Source organism: Nicotiana tabacum, chromosome 15, assembly GCF_000715075.1.
Source record: "Nicotiana tabacum cultivar K326 chromosome 15, ASM71507v2, whole genome shotgun sequence".
In the NCBI taxonomy this organism is placed as follows: domain Eukaryota; kingdom Viridiplantae; phylum Streptophyta; class Magnoliopsida; order Solanales; family Solanaceae; genus Nicotiana; species Nicotiana tabacum.
Genome location: NC_134094.1, coordinates 6,692,462 through 6,713,471, shown reverse-complemented (window position 1 = coordinate 6,713,471; position 21,010 = coordinate 6,692,462). Strand labels below are relative to the sequence as shown.

At 36.7% G+C, this 21,010-nt stretch overlaps 1 protein-coding gene and 1 long non-coding RNA gene across 2 annotated transcripts; one reads left to right on the top strand and one right to left on the bottom strand.

The window, feature by feature from the left end:
• Window positions 1–4,370: 4,370 nt before the first annotated feature.
• On the bottom strand, window positions 4,371–4,790 carry LOC142169518 (uncharacterized). The gene has a single exon (XM_075231386.1). It carries the CDS (start codon window positions 4,788–4,790, stop codon window positions 4,371–4,373), a length of 420 nt encoding a protein of 139 aa, XP_075087487.1.
• Window positions 4,791–5,164: 374 nt separating this feature from the next.
• Window positions 5,165–7,297, top strand: LOC107817789 (uncharacterized). The gene is made up of 2 exons (XR_012699508.1): window positions 5,165–5,513; window positions 6,694–7,297. It is a non-coding gene; the product is annotated as an uncharacterized LOC107817789 (long non-coding RNA).
• Window positions 7,298–21,010: the final 13,713 nt, after the last annotated feature.

Sequence of the window (21,010 nt, the reverse complement as noted above, 5' to 3'; positions counted from 1 at the left end):
CTTTCTAAGTAATATGAGAACGAATGGTGTTATGGACCACTTTGACCCAAATATTTCAAATTTTCTTACGTTTCTATTCTAGAAAATGACCTTTTGTAGCCCCTCCAAATTTTAATAGCCCGTATTTTTCTTTATTGACACGAAATGTCCCTCCAGCCCAAACATATTACATTTAATAGCCCGGAATGTCTATTTTGTAGATTTTTTGTATAATGACAGTCTATTTTGCATATTATTTTTGTGCAGTGACAGTCTATTTAGTATCTTTTTTGTATAGTGATAGTCTATTGTATATAAATATTTTATATATTTTTTATATAGGGACAGTCTATTTTGTATATCTTTTGTATAGTGATAGTCTATTTGGTATATATTTTGTATAGTGATAGTGTATTTTGTATATATTTTGTACATTGACAATCTATTTAGTATATATTTTATATAATGACAGTCTATTTTGTATATATTTTATATAGTGACAGTCTATTGTATATAAATTATACAGTGACTGTCTATTTTGTATATATTTTGTGTAATGACGGTCTATTTGTATATATTTTGTATAGTGACAACCTATTGTATATAAATTGTATAGTGGGTCTATTTAGTATATTTTTTGTATAGTGACATCCTATTTTGTATACTGACAGTCTATTTTGTATATATTTTATATAGTGACAGTCTAATTTGTAGTATATATTTTGTATAGTAACAGTCTATTGTATATAAATTGTATAGTGACATTCTATTTAATATATTCTTATATAGTGACAGTCTATTTAGTATATTTTTATATAGTGGCAGCTTATTTGCATATATTTTGTTTAATGATAGTCTATTTTGTATATATTTTGTATAGTGGCAGTTTATTGTATATAAATTGCATAGTAATTAAATTACTTTCTCCGTGTGTACGGTGTGCAAAACAAAAACATGAAAAATAAATCAAACAATGGAAAATCTCAAATTAAATCGGGTGAAATAAGTTACTACATATCATAGCAAAGTCATGAATTTAATTATTACATTATGGCCTTATTGTATGGGTCAAAAACTGTCTTTAGGATATTCAGATCAAAATAACACTGCAAGAAGGATCCACAAATCATCATTTACAGACGATCATGAAGTCATATTAGCCGAGGTCAAGGAGTCTGAGAAAGTCGTGGTCAAAATACTGAGGAGGACCAAGGTCGAGAAGTCGAGAAGAGTCACAGTCAAATCATCAACGAGGATCATGGTCGAAGAGTCGAGGAGGGTCGTGATCGAACACTGACAATAGAGCTGTAACGGCTAGTTTAGAGAATATTTCTTACATTTGTACTGTTAGGGCTTTTTGGGAAAAGATCCCATATATATAGAAGGAAGAAAGAGAAGAAAGGCATGTGAAAAATTCATTCTTGTAAGAACAACACTTTGAAAAAAGATTTATTCTTCACTCAATACAAGACGTTACCTTTTATTATGATTCTTGCCAGATCCGAGGAATCCTCGACTATTTGAGGATCTGTCATCCAATCATTGTCAGGTGGAAGTAAGGGTGGTAAGTGGGTAGGTCCCGGGCCTAAATGGGCCAAGTGGGCTGATCCCAAATTAAACGGGCCAAACGGTCCCTGGCCAAATGGTTTTTTTGCAGGAACCGGCCCGGGACCGGGTCCACAAACTCATGGTCCCGAGCTAAACGGTCCCGACCCGTGGGATAAATGCGCTAAGTGGGCCCAACGGATTTTTAAAAAAAAATAAATAGAAATTATACACAAAAAGATGTTAAAAAAAATATATAAGGCAATACCTTGTAAATTTTATTATAGAATTGTGACCTAGATTTTTTAATTCAAATTTAAAGTCTAAAGACAAAAATATTGTAAAGAAATATTCAAAGCAAGGCCTTGTAATTTTATTATAGCATTAAAAAAATAGCAATATATTTCTTAGTCTTCCTTCCCCCTATGGAATGAGCACAACAAGGTGCCAATACCACCATTGAGAAGAAAAAGAAACTAATCAAGATGTGCCAAAATACAAGTTACATAATACATACTAATTTTTGTTCATACAAGTTACGTGGTATCTTTTACAAACATCATAAATCTATCAAGGTCTAGAGGAATTTCCGTTGGTTGTGGCGAAAAAGTAGCTTGGTGATCGCCGCTTCCGGGTGAAGCAGCATCCTCCGCAAGTTCAGCTAACATTTCTTCGTAAGCTTCGTCTTCCTCTGGTTGTGATTCAGCAAGTCCAAAATTTTTTCTTTCCGACGGGATCCAATCTCTGAAAAGTAATGATTTTTCCAAGCTCTCCCTCATAGACGTTCTATAATCACCGAGTTGAAGTCTTTCTTGACTGTAAGTGCTCTCCGATGCCACTGTTGAAGCTTTAATAGTTAAAATATCTTGTGCCATCCTTGAAAGAATTGGAAAGTATTTTTCTTTGTCCTTCCACCATTCCAAAAGATTAAAGGAGCCGTCGAGATTCACTTCCTCAATTCCATGCGACAAATAAACTTCAAGCTCATTTAGTTGTGAAAAATCACTACTACTAGAACCTTGAGAACCCCTAAACCCCCGCCCAAGCACTAAGTGCTCTTACTCCCACAGTTCTTTTAGATGATTGGAAATCAGAAGAAGAAGAAGTTGGAACATTTGGTCTAGCATGATTTAATGTAACTCAATAAGCATTAAAAATAGTTTGAGCATTTATTCTAGTTTCACCAGCTCTAATATTATAGCAAAATTGACTCTCAATAAATTGTAATAAATTATTATCTCTATCAAGAATAGAAGGTGTAGGACGAATATGGGGTTTGGTTCGGGGAGCCCGGGGCAGTGGAGGAGGAACATATTGAGCACTAGATTCGCCATTCTTAGATTTTTCCTTATTTTTATCAAAAGGTTTTTTAAGGAAGCCATCTTAATTAATCAAGTGATAGAAAATAAATAAAACAAATAAAATTATAATATTAAAACTTAAGAGTTGGAACGAGTTTACTGAATTAACGAACAACTTGTTGAAAATTGATTATCGTTGAAGACTTCAATTCACCAGCTTCAAATTTTTTTCACAAATTATAACAATAAAGTAAGCAATTATAACAATTATAGCAATTACAGAAGAAAATTAGAGAGAGATTGTGCTAGATTGATGATTTTGTAAGAAAAATGAAAGAATAAGGAGGTATTTATAGTTGCAAAATAGGAAAAAAGTATAATTATAAAAAGTCTGAGGTTAAAACAAAGTTGGGAGGGGTTAAATGGCTATTTTTTAAATAGCCAACGACTATTTTGTGACAGCCTCCAATGGCTAGATTTTCAATAACATATTTTTTAAAAAATTTGATAGTTGGGACCGTTTGGCCCGCCAGGGACCGGTCCTAGCGGTCCCAATAGCCGAACAAGCCCAGAAGCTCAGATCAAGCCCACGAATACCGGTCCTGGCCCGTTTGGCCCGTGGTCCCGAGCCAGTCCCGGACTGGGCTACTTGCCACCCTTAGGTGGAAAATTCCTTTGTTCCACCTTTTGTTGCTTAGATTATTCCTCTTAATTACGTGATTGCCACCAGATTGACATTTATTGAATATATTATATATTTTTATTGTCATTGTTATTTATACGACATCTATTGCAAGGGATCATTATAGTATTCATAAATACTTCTCAACTATCTCTGTTATCAAGATTTGAGGAAATTATTCTTAACTAAGATTAACCCATATTTAATTAGAATTAATTACTTGAACCAAAATTTACGTTTTTGGGTCAAACAATTTGGCTCCGTCTGTGGGTATTTCCTAGTTAAATTTTTAGTTTCTTCTAGATCTATAACCAACACGAATCACTAACATTACAAAGCCCTAGATCTTTTCTCTTTCCTTGTGCAAAATCTGACATGGCAGGTAACTGAGAAAAAATGGCGAGGATAACAAATAACTTACCGACCAACCTCATAACTGTCCTCAACGAGAGCTGCGAAATAGCCGGTGAGGATACGACTCCCAATGCTTCCCCTAGATGATATGGGTCACCTCCCCCTCACTGCAGCATCACAAAATCTCTTGGTAAGGGAGCCTCCACATCTGTGGCAGAGGAGACGCTCCTAGCTGTAAAACCGTTCCTTAAGGAGTGTCTAATCGACCATACTGAGTAGAGGGTCTATCATGATTATGTTTCCTCTAGCCTAACCATATACTTCATTCAACCCCATCAAAAATTGAATGAGTCTTTCATCCTCTTGTGATTTTTCATGTGGTTTCTTTCCCTCGCAGACACAAGTGCATGTACATTTGATGTTGCAATTAAGTGAATCTAAATCATCCCATAATCGTTTAAGCTCTGTGAAGTAACTAGCTATGTCACTTGTTCCTTGAGTTAATCCAGCTAATCTTTCTGCAGATGGTATAACTTTGCACCATTCGACTGTCCAAATCTATGTTCCAAACTGGTCCATAAATTCGTTGCAGATTTGGAGTAGATTACACTGTTTCCAATATCTTTGGAGAGAGAATTCGACAGCCAGGATGTAACCATGTCATTATATCTACTCCATGGTTGAAAGTCTTTGGAAGTAGGAGCTGGAGCTGGGCAATTCCCCTTTATAAAGCCCAACTTGTTCTTTGCTGAAAGAGTTATTAAGATAGATCTCTTCCCGCCCTGATAACCTTTTCCATCGAAAACAGCATTCACCAAGCTCATGTCAGGTGCATATGAGGAGTGAAGGAAGTAAGGGTGATTTGAATCAAAATTGGGTCCATTTCCAGTTGAAGACCCACTTGATTGAATTTCAGTTGAATCAGGCATGATGAAAAGAGAATGAAAAACAAACTAAAGTGAAAATCAGAGGAGAGACGAAGCTGAATTCCCTTGGATCGAGCTACTGCTCTGATACCATGAAAGAAAGAAGGGAAAATGTAGAAAATTTTCTGTATCTTCTGATTGATTTCTTTCTGTACAAGCCATGTATATTTATACAAGTATATTCCTGGTAAAAGAAAACTAGAATAAAAAATAGAAATAGAAGAATCCTATAGTATTTGTACACTTGTCATGTTTGTACTAGACTAATTATAACAAAATAACCAACTAATATTCCTTTCTATCTCTCATACGTGTGAACCTTCTTATATGTATGAGAAGGTTCCTAAATTATGTTATTATTTACACGGTCCAAATTTAATCTATCATAACCAACTTTAGAAACTAGGATGTTGCCATCTATCCCTTCAGATTTGAGACTTCATGACTTATCCCACTTTGTTTTCTCCGAAGTCATTCTTTATTCTTTGACTCTCACATTTTTCTTCTTCTCTACTTTGTGAGCACCCATGGTGAGATTGATTTTCAGCACACACACCTCTCCTAGTTGTTTCAATCAACTCTACTGACATATTAATTCAAAGAATGCAAGCTCTAGAAAAACGAGAGCAAGTTTCGAGACAGAGGAAACATAGGAAGCATGTCACTGCAGTTGATAAATTTATCTCCCCTCCTTCACCTGTTAATAATATGTCCAATAATCTGCCGGTAAGTTTTATTTTGGTGTTATATTCCTTAGAAATATTACTGGCAAATTAGTTTATCCTTATTATATCTTGATCTTTATACTGATACATAGCATCGTTGACTCCGGATGAGGCACTTGCATATTCCAAAAGAGAGATTGAGAATGCCCTACTAGTTAGAGATGATCAGGGCTTTCATACTCCTTTGTTCAGGAATGTATCTGCCTTTAAGAGACATTTGATTATAGTTTTAGATAGCTTATTTTCTTGGTTATGATGATATCCTTCGATATGATGTTACTGAGTGATTGTGTTTTGTTTTTCTTTGGTGGAATATGTACTCAGATATGACATATTTCTGTTTGTGATTCTAAAATTGAGTAATTAACAATCCCCACTGTCAAGAAGCTTAACAATCATAACATCATTATTTTTCCTGTTTTGCAAGGTCCAGTTGTTAAAGCAGTAGCTGACATGTCATTAATGAAAAATCTGAAATTGAAGTTTTCATGAATTTCAACATGTAGGTCATAGTAGAAGCTAGAGTAGTTAAATGAACATATCGTATATATTAGCAATTCAAAAGTCTCTCTACCCACTATTATAAACTGCTTGGGTCACGTCTTGTGAGATAGTTGTAAATGTATTATGACTTCAGATTTTGCTTTCTGTATATTGACCAGCAACCATCGGCTATTGAATTCTCTATTAACCAAGAAATTCTCGAGGGCTAGTGGCGCGCAGTTCGAAACTCTATGGATAATGGCCCCGCCCCTCTATCCTGTTTGGAGAGGTTCTCTACTTTTTGCTATATTGCTTGTTTATGGAAGATTTTTCCAGTATTAATAAGATTATTTACCTTATAAAAAAAGCATATTAAAATAGAAGTAATCACAAGTGTCAAACTATTGGCTGTGAAACTACAAAGATCTTTCTACACTTAGAACCAATAGTAGACTGCTTTTAGTACTGCATATGAAACTGAATAGTAAAGATACGAAACTCTTTCTGTTTCTTGTGTTAAAATGCATGTACAAGCACTGTATGCATGTTCAAATGTCAGTGCAGCTCTAGAGGGAATTTGCAATTATTGGATGAGTTTTTGAACATTTTCTGGTTATTGATTTCATAACTTTTGTGTTTTGGATTGATGGATATTTTTATATTTTCTAACTACCCTATGTTTTAACAAATTCTTACAGGGACCTTATATTCTAAAGGACCACGATGAGCTATGTAGAAACACCATAAAAGATCTATGCAATGCAGATATATCAGAAGGAATATTTGTTGCAGGGAAAGATGTTTCCCTTCTAGAGACCACGATAAGGAATCCCAAGAGGCCTCTTAGAAACCTTGGCGGAAAAAGAGTGTCACAACGCCCGATTCTTGCCTTTTTCGCTGGAAATATGATCGGTCCGGTCCGGTCCGTCCCAAACTTCTTAAGTATTGGAGGGACAAAGATGAATCCATAAAAATTTATGGACCTTTACCCCATAGAGTCTCAAGAGTTATGTCTTAATACGAACACATGAAATCAAGCAAGTTCTGCCTTTGTCCGATGGGTTACGAAGTTAACAACCCGAACATTGTCGAGGTGATATATTATGAGTGTGTTCCAGTTATCACTGCTGATAATTTTGCCCGTCCATTTGACGAAGTTCTTAAGTGGATGGCTTTTTCTGTGGTTGTTGCTGAGGAGGATATTCCTAGGCTAAAGGAGATTTTATTGAGTATACCTATAAACATTATCAGTCCATGCAAAATAATGTCAAGATGTTGCAGAAGTATTTTCTCTAGACTCAACACCGACTAAGTATGATATGTTTCGTATGATTTTGCATTTAATTGGGTTTAGCCGGCTCACCAGCTTCAAGTGTTGGGAAATTTAATCCCCACAGAGATAATATGCACGGTATACGACTATAATAAATGCAGATTACTATAATACTGTAATCAACGGTAATAATAAGAGAAATAAGGACACCGAGATATTTACGTGAAAAACCCTTCTGAATAATTGAAAACCCACGGCCCGAGAGGAGCAACTGATTTCACTATAGCGAGGATTTTACAATTTGTGGTACCGAGTAAAATAGTCCAAACCACTAAACACTCCAAAGAAATAACCTTCTTTTGATTTTTTCACCTCACTACAATACGGCTCAATCTCTCTATATTTTTCCTCACAAAATATTTTGCTTCTTACTCTGTAAATCACTCTCTTTCTCTTTATTTTGGTGTGATTACAAATGGAGGTAGAGGCACCTATTTATAGTTAAAGAATGCCCATAGTGATGTATGCAATGACATCAATATTCACTTCAAAAGCTAGTTGCCCAAATTGAACTTCTAAATTGGTTGGCTTGACAAAACCAAAAAGTATGCTTCATCTTCTTTCACATGTGCCATGGGATGGACCCAATAAATCTCCCCATCCAGTCCTATGCACCTGAAGGTGGTAACAAAATGGTTTCTAGTTTGAGTGCATGCTCACAAGCTCTTTTCATAGCTCAAACTTATCTCTCGGTACCACCTTGGTCAGCATATCCGAAGGATTCTTACTTGTATGGATCTTCTTGACATGCATAGATCCATCCTCTATCCTTTCTTGAATCCAGTGATATTTCATGTCGATATGCTTTGTCCTTGCATTATACATGGTATTTTTGCTCAGGTCTATTGCACTTTGACTGTCACAATAGACGACATAATCCTTTTGATGTAATCCAAGCTCTCGAAGGAACCGTTTTAGCCAAACCATCTCATTTCCAACTTCAGTAGTGGAAATATACTCTGCTTCAGTTGTAGAGAGTGCGACACACTTTTGCAACTTCGACTGCCATGATATAGCTCCACCTGAAAAAGTGAATAGGTATCCTATAGTAGATTTACGATTATCAAGATCACTTGTCATATCAGCATATGTGTAGCCCTTCAAGACTGGATCTAATCTCCCAAAAAACAAGCATCCATCTGAGGTTTCTTTTAGATACCTAAGTATCTACTTCACAACTTCCCACTGTTCTTTTTCGGGATTATCCAGAAACCTGCTAACAATACCGACAACATGAACAATATCAGGTCTGGTACATACCATTGCATACATCAGGCTCTTGACGACAGAGGAATATGGAACTTTAGCCATTCTTTCTTTATCTTCCTTTGTTGTAGGACACATTATCTTGCTCAACTTTATTGATCAGCAAGAGGTGTGCTAACTGGTTTAGCATTCATCATGTTGAAGCGTTTAAGTATACGTTCAATATACTTATGATGTGATAGCAACAACTTACGATTTGTCCAATCTCAGACAATCTCCATTCCTATAATATGTCATGTTGGACCCAAGTCTTTCATGTCAAATGACTTGGACAATCTTCCTTCAACTTGACAATCAACTTCTTGTCTTGTCCTACAATCAGTATGTCATCCACATATAAGAACAAGATGATAAAGTTATTGTTAGAGAATTTCTTATAGTATACACATGGATCTGAAAAAGTATTTGTCTACGTTTGACTTCTCATGAATGAGTCAAACTTCTTGTACCATTGCCTAGGTGCTTGTTTCAACCCATAAAGACTTTTTTTCAACTTGCACACCATGTGTTTCTTCGCCTTTACTTCAAAACTTTCTGGCTACTCCATATAAATCTCTTCTTCCAAATCTCCATGCAGAAATGCAGTTTTCACGTCCAACTGCTCCACTTCAAGATCTAGGCTAACTTCCAAGCTCAATATTGTTCGAATAGAAGTCATTTTGACAACAGGCGAGAGAATTTCATCAAAATCAATACCTTTCTTCTGTTCGAAACCCTTTACCACCAATCGAGCTTTGTGCCTGACCAGCTTGCCATTTCCATCTTTCTTGAGCTTAAAGACCCGCTTGCACTTGAGAGGTCTTTTGCCTTTTGGAAGTTCAACTAGTTTGTACGCATCACTCTATTGTAGAGAATTCATCTCTTCTTGGATGGATTCCATCCACTGGATTTGTTCCGGATGAGATAGCAGCTCCTTGAAATTCTCTGGCTCCCCCTCATCAGTGATGAGGATATACTCCGAAGAAGGATACTTTGTGGACTCTACCTTCTCTCTTTCAGATCTTCTCAAAGGTTGTTAGCCTTCTTGTTGTTGTTGTTGCTCTCCTTCTTCCTCTTGTGGACTAGGGTTCTCCCCCTGATCAGCAACCTCTTAATCTACGCCTTCCGCGTGCCATTCTTCATATGTGTAAGGATTACGAACAAGTACAATAGGAGTAATAACAAAGTTAGTAACTGTACCATTATTATTTTTGATCTTTATTGATTGATCACTATCAATTCCGACCACATCTTCTCTGAAGATCACATCTCTGCTTCTGATGAACTTTTTCCTTTATGGGTCCCATAATCTGTAGCCAAACTCTTCGTCTCCATAACCGATAAAGATACATGGAATAGCTTTGTCATCCAGCTTCGTTCTTTTCTCTTTCGGCACATGTGCAAAATCTTTACATCCAAACATTTTCAGATGGGAGTAGGACACCTCTTTGTTGGTCCAGACTTTCTTTGGAATGTCAAACTCCAATGGAACTGATGGGCTTCTATTAATCAAGTAATATGTTGTGCGAGCTGCTTCACTCCAAAATGACTTAGGTAGTTTTGCCATTTTGAGCATACTTTTCACTTTTTCGACAATGGTGCGATTCATCCTTTCAGCTACACCATTGTGTTGTGGGATTCCAGGAGCTGTCTTCTTATGTCTGATTCCGTGGCTTGAGCAGTAGTCTTCAAACTCGTTTGAAGTATACTCCCCCCATTGTCTGTCCTGAGACGCTTTAATTTTTAACTTGTCTCTCTTTCCACCAGAGCATGGAATTTTTGAAATACTTGGTCTTTGTTTCTCAAGAAATAAACCCACAATTTTCGTGAAGTGTCATCAATAAATGTGAGAAAATATTTGTTACCTTCCATTGATTCTACATCCATTGGACCACAAACATCTGAATGTACTAAATCAAATATATTCGATTTTCTTTCATGAGTTGCTTGAAACGATACCCTGTGTTGTTTTCCAAATAAACAATAATCACAAGAATTCACAGTTGTACCTTTTGCAAATGAGATGAATGACTTTTTGGATAGGATCTGCAGTCCCTTCTCACTCATATGGCCCAATCTCCGGTGCCATAAATCTGCAGGCGTATCATCTACAACCGCATGTAATCCATCTTCGAATATCTCAACGGTTGTCTTGTACAATGTGTAGGGATCAACTTCTTTAGTAATCACCAATGATCCCTTGGTGAGTCTCCACTTCCTATTGGCGAAGTGATTCTCGTACCCATCTCGATCTAGAGCGATCCCTGAAATCCAATTCATTCGCAGATCTGGTACGTGTCGTACTTCTTTTAAAACTAATGTACATCCAACATTTGTCTTGATACAAATGTCGCCAATCCCCATAATCTTTGAGTGACTGGCATTTCCCATCTTGACCATTCCAAAGTATCCTGCTTTATACCTACAGAAGAATTCTCTTATCGGTATGACATGGTAGGATGCAATTGTATCAACCACCCATTTCGACTTTTGGCTTGCTAAGTGCATGCATTCCTCCTCCTCGTGAACGAAGAGAACCACCGAATCATCGTTGTGCACTACAGCTGTTGTGTTGTCATCATTCTTCTGGCTACTGCTCTCGCCTCGATCTTTCTTTGGGAAATCTCTTTTTTAAGTGACTGGGTTAACCGCAATTGTGGCAATTTCTACCCTTTGACCGGTTTTTGGACTTTCCACGAGCTTTGGATCTATCACGGCTACTCGATGCTCTATAAAAATATCTTCCTATGTTTTCCATGATAAGATCCCACCCCTGATTTTCGGGCTTCTTCATCATCTTATCATTGAGTAGGATGGCTAATGTGACCTCCTTTAAATCAGTGGTATCTCTACAATGCAGGGTGGTTGTTGCCAAATTATCATAGGAAGAGGGCAACGAATTTAGAAGCATGATAGCCTTATCTACTTCAGTGATTATTTCTCCAAGGTTTTCCAGCTGCGTGATTAATCCATTGAACATATTTAAATGGGACAAGAAATTTATACCTTCACTCATATGGTTGGCATAAAGTTGTTTTCTCAAACACAACTTGTTTGTTAAGGATTTGGACATGTGTAGACTTTCTAGTCTTTTTCAAATACCACATACACTACTTCTATCCCCGACATTATTGAGTACTTCATCGGACAAGTGCAGTCTGATTGCACTAGTCGCCTTCTTATCCATGTCTGCCCATTCCTCGACTTTCATGGTTTCTGCCTTTGCCTCTTTTCCATCTAGTGCAATGTCTAACCCTTGTTAGATGAGTAGGTCCTTCATCCTTCTTTGCCATATGGAGAATCCGTCATTACCGTTGAATCTTGTTACTTCATACTTTACTCCTGATATTTATTTTTGTCACAAAGTAAAATTGATTGTAAATAATATTTCTGTGAATGAGCAGAACCTTTGCTTTGATACAGTTGTTGGGAAAATTAACCCCCACAGATATAATATTCACGGTATACGACTATAATAAATGCAGAATACCTCGATTTATATTGCAAAACAATCACGAAATAACATAGAACACAGTAAAAATAACTAATATACATTTTTTATACATGCGGTTTAATATAAAATAAGTCGGAATACCTCGATTTAAAGTTTTTGAAAAGTTGATAATTTGGTGATTTTGAGCCGAAACAAGCAACCCACTATGAGTTAGCGCCTTAAATACGATGTGGGACCGAGAATCTACACTTTTCGTGGGACCAATGGGCTCCACTTGAGCTTTTTTTCGTTAACAATGTGTGTGTGTGGGGGGGGGGGGGGGCAATTCTGTTTTGCTGGTGAAAGAGGAGGGACGATTATTTATGTAAGTATATCGCCTTAGGTAAGGGCGTTATACTATAGCGCCTTAAGTTAGCACGCTATACATTTCTGTCCGTTTGTGTTTAAATATAACGCTTCAAATATAGCGTTTTATAAAAGGGCGTTATATATATTATGGTCACCAAACATTTTGATTCTTTGAATATAGAAGAATCACGTTTTGATCCCGGGTACCTTTTTATAGACTGATATTATAATCAATATTATTACCGCGTACTTTCTTTTTTGGACTGACCAATTCTTTTAGCAATATAAAATTAGAATAATTTAAAGAACTTTAGTGCGTATTATTTTAGGTTGTCTTTACATTTGTGCCACGTAAGTCCATTGACGAGGTTTTTTTGGGGATACTTCAAGTGGTACGGAACTAAATAATTTTTACTAGTACTAATTATTTGTCCTTTTCAAATACTTGGTACGGATTCCGGTCACTTTGTACGAAGTCTGTCCTCAAAATTGAAATAGTAATTTATTTATTTAGTTATTTTCTTGGCTAAGAGCACCTTTTTATTGATTTTTTTTAAAATCCTACTTTAAAGTTAGATAATATTTTACAACTAAGAGGATCGTCGAGGCTTCACGAATAGCTTTTGATATGGCTAGCAATGATAAATCTTTATATCTTGACTTCTCTCCCCAAGTGAAAAGTGTTCATACTAAAAAATATTTGGCGCTTATTAAGATCTATTCTTTTTTAAAAAAAATATTTTCTCTCTTTATTCATTTAGATCGGAAACTTATTATCCAATTTTCGTTTCAAAGTAAGTTTATTCATATTTCATAATGCAACCAAAACAAAGATTGTGGTTATTTGTAAAATCTTTGTACAACCTACATCGACGCATACGTTAGACTCGATTCCCTAAAACTCGGCTCTTTCGCACGATCTAGAACATGAAAGAAAGGTAGCCATCATAAATGTCCCGCAGCCTCCTGTTTATAAGTGTGGCGCGTAACACACCCGTAAACAAGACACTACTAGACACAACTTGTAGACATCCCTACAACAGACCTACTGTGATACCAAGTTTGTCACAACCCAAATTGGAGGGTCGCGACGGACACTCAGTGTCTTACTCAAGCGAGTACCAACGTAACATATCTTTTTTATCATACCATCATGGGTAGATGGGACAGAAAGACTGTCATGAGATAACCAGAATAAAACATAAGGAATACTTGACATAGGATGACCCAACATGATATACAAACTTATATATATGACATACGTGGCCAATAAGGCCGACATGATTATTTGTAAACTCAAAACATAGGCCAACAAGGCCATACAAGTATCCATATACATCACATCTGTCTACAAGGCTCTAAGAGTACATAAACTTCATAATGGTCGGGACAGGGCCCCGGCATCCCAATCAAAACATATCCAAAGCAAACTAACCAAATAGGCAACTTCGGAGCAAGTTGAGTGCACCAACACCTTCCGCTAAGCTGATAGCCTCCTAGGAGGACTCTCAACCTGTCTGTTGGGATCTACGGGCATGAAACACAGTGTCCCCAGGCAAAAGGGACGTCAGTAAGAATAAAATACTAAGTATGTAAGGCAAGAAAGCATAAATAAGAATAGTATTGTAAAGAGAGATATAGAAGATACAACCTGTAACATCTGAGTGCCTCTAAGGGCGATTGACATGAAATGTATGATATATATATATATATATATATATATATATATATATATATATATATATATATATATATATATATCTTTTAAAACATATGCCTATGTGGACATCATCATCATCATCATCATATCATAACAGGCCTCGAAGAGGACTCGGTAAAAACCTACCAGGCCATCATAAGGCTCGGTAGAATCGTACCCGACCGCTTGGATCTAGGTAAAACCCAACTGATCACTGGTTGCACAATATGTGTCGTACCCGACTGACTATAGCGCGGCTTGGTAGAGTAAAATAGATGCATATATATAATAAATGTTGGACTCATGGAATCATGTTCTAAACCTTTTAGAGTGACGTAAGGTCGTCGCACCTTCGATTAACATTATGGACATCCACACCATTAATATGAACCTCAATAGGATTCAAGGATCAACATACTTGTTTAGAATAGCTTTATAATGAAAGAACAATATGGACAACCTTAGTTGGTAGGAGTAGATCCTTTATGTAATAGCGTATCGTTTACGTTCATTTCACTTTAGATCATGCAAAAAGAAAGAAAGAAAGAAGCGCCTTTACATACCTGTATGATCTCTTCCTTATTCCTCCACCAAGCTCAACACAACTTCTTGCATCTACAACAGTGAAATGATATTATCGTCAATATATAATGTCGTACCATCGTATTTGGGTAGTCGTATAGTTTACGAAAAATCGGGCAAAAACTCCCCTGTTACTAGGGACTCCTCCAATACCATAAACAACAACAACAGCAACAACAACAACAACAACAACAACAACAACAACAACAACAACCAGAGCAATACAATAAGTACAACATCAGCAATAGGGTACAAAATATTTCATTAATAAGTAATCAGAAATATCACGACGAGCGGCAAGCTCGGATTGAATTCCTTTAGCACCCTTCAACCCCATTATCATACATTAGTTAACTTAACAACATGTCCAGCATGATACAAAGCTCAATCGAAGGACTTCCAGCCTCATATTAATTACCTAATTCACACTCAAACAACCAACAACAACGACAAGTACAACTTTCAATTGATATGTTGTCCTTCATCTTCTTATTCACAATACCAACAACGGGTTTGACATGTAGAAAATATATTCCTGAAAAAAAGATCATAAACAAGTCATTTTTCTAAGGTTTCCAATTATTTAGAGTTCATGGAAAAAACCTTTCCAAAATAGTCCATTAAGAACAATAACATCTCAAACTATTTCAAGTCTCCTCTTGTACTAACTTGCTCAAATAATGCAACCAACATACAAACAACTTAAAGCACATGAAGTAGAGTATTATACATACCTTAACCAGCATCAACCACTTGGAATTCAGCCAAACACTGCTCACACCAATCCTCAATGACAACACAACCTCAAAGAGGTGTTGTTCTTCACTAGAGCTAACTTTTGATGGTGAAATATTGTGTAATCCATTTGCAATACTTGAAATAACCTAGGGTTGGTATAAAAACCATGGGAGAGTATTTTACAGAACCTAAACCACTTAAAACAACCCCCCACACGAGCTGGAACCACACCAAAATTAGCAATCACAAGAAGAACAAGAAACTCACAACCGCCATGGTATCCTAGACACTTGATTTGTGTTGTTTGTCCTTTGTTTGGGTCTTGGGTCATGAGATAACTTTTAGCAAAGGTTTTTAGGTATCTAGGATCTGGAGAGAGTGAAAAGGTATTATTGAAAATGATCTTTAGACGTCCCATATATATCATGATATCTCAACCGCCTAAGTGGGTCCCATAGGGAGCTGCTTGCGTAGTCTCGTAAAAACGTAAATATCTCTCTACTCCAAAGTTCTATCAATGAATAGTTTAATGTATTGGAAACTAGACTCTCAGATCTTCAATTTTATGGGTGGATCACTCCGTAAATCCAAGTACATTGAGAGAAAACCTCAGTGACATTTGGCCTAACTTTCATTAAACTTTATGAACGAAACTTGTGACGACTTTCGTCGACTTTTGCTTCACAACTCGCTTGACTTCAAAACTTAATACACGACTATCATACGGCTAAAATGTCACGACCCAAATCGATCGGTCGTGACAGGCACCCGGTGCCTTACTCAACCGAGTACCAACATAACATATCTTTCTTATCGTACTTTTATTGGCAACTAGGCCAAACGAGCAGTCATTGGCTGACCAGAATAAACATAAAGGAAGAATCAATATAGGACGACCCAACCTGATATAAAAACTTATACATGTGACATACGGGCCTATAAGGCCAACATGATCATTTGTAAACCCAAAACATAGGTCGACAAGGCCATACAAGTATTCGTATACATGACATATGTCTACAAGTCTCTAAGAGTACATAAGTATCATAAAGGTCGGGACTGAACCCCGCCATACCAATCAATACATGTCCTAATTATACTGACCAAATAAGTAACTTCGGAGAAAATAAAGTGCACCAACATCTTCTGCTGAGCTGATAGCCTACTTGGATGACTCTCGAACTGTCTATCGGGACCTGCGAGCATGAAACGCAGCTTCCCCAGGCAAAAGGGACGTCAGTACAAATAATGTACCGAATATGTAAGGCATGAAGATCAATACATAAGAGACATATATGAAACATGGAATAAAGAATTCTACCTATAAGCCTAAATAACTTTGTAAATTCTTAAACATTTATAATGTCATGCACGTGCGTATAAATGTCGTGTCGTGCATAGGTATAGGTTTGCATAATATCATCAAGCCTCTGAGGGCATCCCATCATATCATCTCGACCACTGTGGGCAAAATCATAAACGTATACCAGCTGATCAGGTGGTGGTGCGTATATAACACTGTAACCTTTTTCCATATCCCATATACGTATATCTACATATATATACACGTATATAACACCATCTGGTCATGGGTCAATGCGCATGTATAAATGCATGAAATGCATATGGAATACGTTAATAAAATCTCTCGGTACATCATAAGACCATTATGCCTCTCATTAATATCATAAAATAAACTTTATCAACTTACGTATTTTCTGAGACCCATGAACATACGATAGAATAACAAGACATATAGGAATTCAAGAACATAGGCACCTCTAATACTTCTATGGATAGAGTCATTTATGAAAGTTGCGTATTTTGCTCGTTTCGTTTGTATCATTTGGATCATGCCAAAAGAAAGAAGGGATAGCCTTAACATACGTGAGCTGATTCTCTTGACAGTCCGTCTAACACACGTCAATTGCGACAATACGTAACGGCGAATCAAAGTAAGGAAAAAATTTATATGATATTCTTGAGAAGGATTATACCGTACTCCCTTAGAATCGTAAAATTCCGTTGCTATTGCGCAGTATAATTTCGTATGAAAATTTGCTTAAGAACACTACCTTGCTGAATATGACCATCTTTAATTTGTGATTTTAGAGAAGCCTCATGTTACCATTGAAAATTTGAGCTAATCACGTTACCTTGCAAATTTGTATGAATCTTTCTTAAATGAATTACAGATCTTAAACCTTAGTGGGTGTGGGCCCCACAAAGGTGATGACTAAGCCTTCAAAATAACACCTTATCAAGTGACTTTAAGACTCATCAATTGGCAAGGTTTGCTGCCACGTTTGGGCTACAAGAATTATATCCAAATGTCTTAGTTAATTACCAATTTCTTAATTAATTTGATAATTCCCCACTAATTCAACCATTAACTAATTACCCACATAATTTAAGAATTATCTCAAATTATTTAAAATACTATTCACTTTTAACACACCTTACTATCATGGTCATGTGGTACCGTGTATGGCACAAGTCCATAAATACCGGGTATTATAGCTCAGACCGTATTTTTTTCAAAATGTCAAACTTTGACGAAATTCATTTTCTTTGATTTTTTTACCCTCTCACCTTCATGAATTTATTCATCACTTGTTTGAAATAGCATAATGCTTATAATCTCAAAATAATCTCATTCCCGAACTTATGTCGATTAACTTACGACGAAACTTTAACGTATGAAAATGCATGATGTGGCATCTCATTTTCTGAGCTTCCATCAATTTACTTATGGAAAACTTTCACGTACGGAAACGTGGGGTGTAACATCATTCTCCCCTTTGGAACATTCGTCCTCGAATGTTGAATGATGCAATTATCATTCTCATAACCCATAGCTTTTGCGAATACTTTAATACTCTTCTTGCCATTTAGGCAACTGTTCTTTGAATAACTCCAAAAGCCAAGGCATTCCCCACTTTTGGCCTATTTCTCACACCACGACTTGTTGTCGGAATCTTTCCAATCTTGTAACTTTTCTACCTTCTGTCATGCAGCCTGTACGACTTTTTCCTTGTATGTGCGCCTATGCGACTCTTACCTCCAGCTTTTAGCCAATCTCTAGGCCTCACTTTGTGAACATATACAGAAATATGACAAGTTGTCCCTCTGGGCGTCATTCTCTTTACTACATCTAAGTAGGCCATACTATCCCATAACTCTTATTTCGATTTATCATTACTGAGGTCTGCTACCAAATTCCAGGTTACTCCCGTTGCTCATCCTATATGCATAAAGCTAAGTCTTTTAACGCTTCTTCATTACTGCTCATCTTAAGACTAATGGCCTAATCTCATCTCATACTTTATAACTTTTATTCATCCATTGTTGATTCATCTCAATGTTGATCTACAAATTACCATTGATAATTTGAAACTTTTTACGTAATCACTAGGGCTCATGTTGCATCGAGGAACACTTGAAGTGATTTTCCTGATCCACCTGGGGGAGATACCGTACTTCCATAACCGTATTTCATAGCATCCCAATGTGATTCATCGTATTTAATCTTGTGTCGTCCGTGAAATCCTTTTTTTTCTTCAAAATTACTTAATCGAAGGCCCAAACGTCATCCTTTATCTATCACAATTACACCCTTATTCTACTACCAGGGCAGCATTTCATCTCTTCTAGATGCTATTAGGCTTAGTCTCCTTTGAGTTTATTCAGGCTATACTGAACTATCTATAACTTAGAGAAATCATTAGCTCTCTTGTTTTCATGGGCTTAATCCCGAGAACTTATTCGCTTATCACCTTTTCACTCGCCCTTTCTTATCCTTACTCATGTATTCCTAAAACCTTATCGCTTTACCATACTTTAGCTTGCGACCTATACATGTCTACTTATACTACTCACAACCTTTCTTCAATTTGCTTGCACCATAGATTCCCTTATGTTATTTTGGAACATCAAGCAAGACATCACATCGTCTCAAACTCTTCTTTACTCTTTTAACTAGATCTCACGATACCTAAAAACCATATGTTGGAAGGTATGCCACTAACGATGCCGCTATCATTCCTAGATACTGAATCCCCGCGCTTCTAGCCTTCTATCTGAAGTACAAATTATTCACAACCTTCTACACCTGAGTATCTCGTACGTTGTTCACCTTTACCTTACCTACCTTAAAATATCGCATCACATCTTCTATCCCTTTTATGACTTCCCTTCCACATAGGTATAATTCACCTCTACGACTTGAAGCTCTATTATAATACTTGCACCTCTGGTGCAAACACAATCCAGTGGGAGATTCATACTGACTTCTTATGAGGCTGGTACTCTTCTAACTGGCTTTATCGTAGAGCCGCTATAGAATATGGTTGTCGTACTATATGTATTGTACCCTTGATATCAAGAGTGATCATGCAATTCTCTCAATCACGATGCCTATAATATTTTGGGTCCAATAATCAGACTCTTCATTTACTTAGTTGATGTAACTCTTTAGTTTCTTCTACCCTCTGACCAACCTTTATGTAAGCTTAAGCTATCTTTCGATTTGCGGCTCATGTTAGTAGTTATTACTTTAGTCTTTTATGGGCGCTATGGAATATCCATGTTACAACCTTCTAACAATTCAACCCTTTGTCTATGGCCTTGACTCAATTCTTTCTTTTAACTTATACCGGAGTCTTCTAAGGCTGTATGATTGTCAACATATATGCTGCATGGATAATACTCTAAAATCTTAAGTGCATTCATAACGTAACTAACTCTGGATCATTGATCGACTAATTGCTTTCCTTCCTTCTCAACTTTCTTTAAATGTAAGCAATTACTTTTCCTGTCTGTTTTGCCACTTGTTGCATGAATACTTGGCTTATCTTAGTGCCCACACATATTGGAATTCCATACAACCCATATGATCTTAAATATTACTTTTGATTTTTACTTCTCGTTCATTAGCCACGGTAGGTGCTACTTCTCATGGAGTGCATACAATATTGTAGTGAGATTGTTGTTATAAGACCATTTTCTCTTTAGGTCACTGTGCTTAGGTTGAAGCCTTCTTCCTTATTTCCTCGGCTAGTCTTTTATTTTAGTACTTAAGGACCCTCTGACTCTTGTAAAGCTACGAGCTTATTACTTCGAATACTCGACGGAATTTTTGATGTCCTTCCTCGCCTATAATTATCCATAGTTACTTACCTCCACGTCCTTGTGCTTGTAGGGTTGCTTCTGAACTGATATTTTGATTGTCTTCCCAGTAGGACTCTCTTTTATTTCGGTAACACTCATACGGTACCTTTACTATCGCAACTCCTATCTAAATATTTCTCAAGGATCACAATGCCATACCTGCGAGATTGAATTCTCCATGTTGGGGTTCAATATGTTTATCTTGTACGATTTGTTGATTTATCTGTATCATCTTGTCTAGCCATAACTAGGCTCATCCTGAATCAACTGCTAACTATCCATTGGCCCATTCTCATATCAACATTCCGTGTAATCTTTCTTGGGTTATTTCCTTTACATTAACTTATGTCTCGCACTGAATCCTTATTTATCAATAACATCTCGGGCAGAAACCCTTACTTCCTCTCCTTGACGTCATGCTTGCATAATGTTCTGGAATAGTAGCAT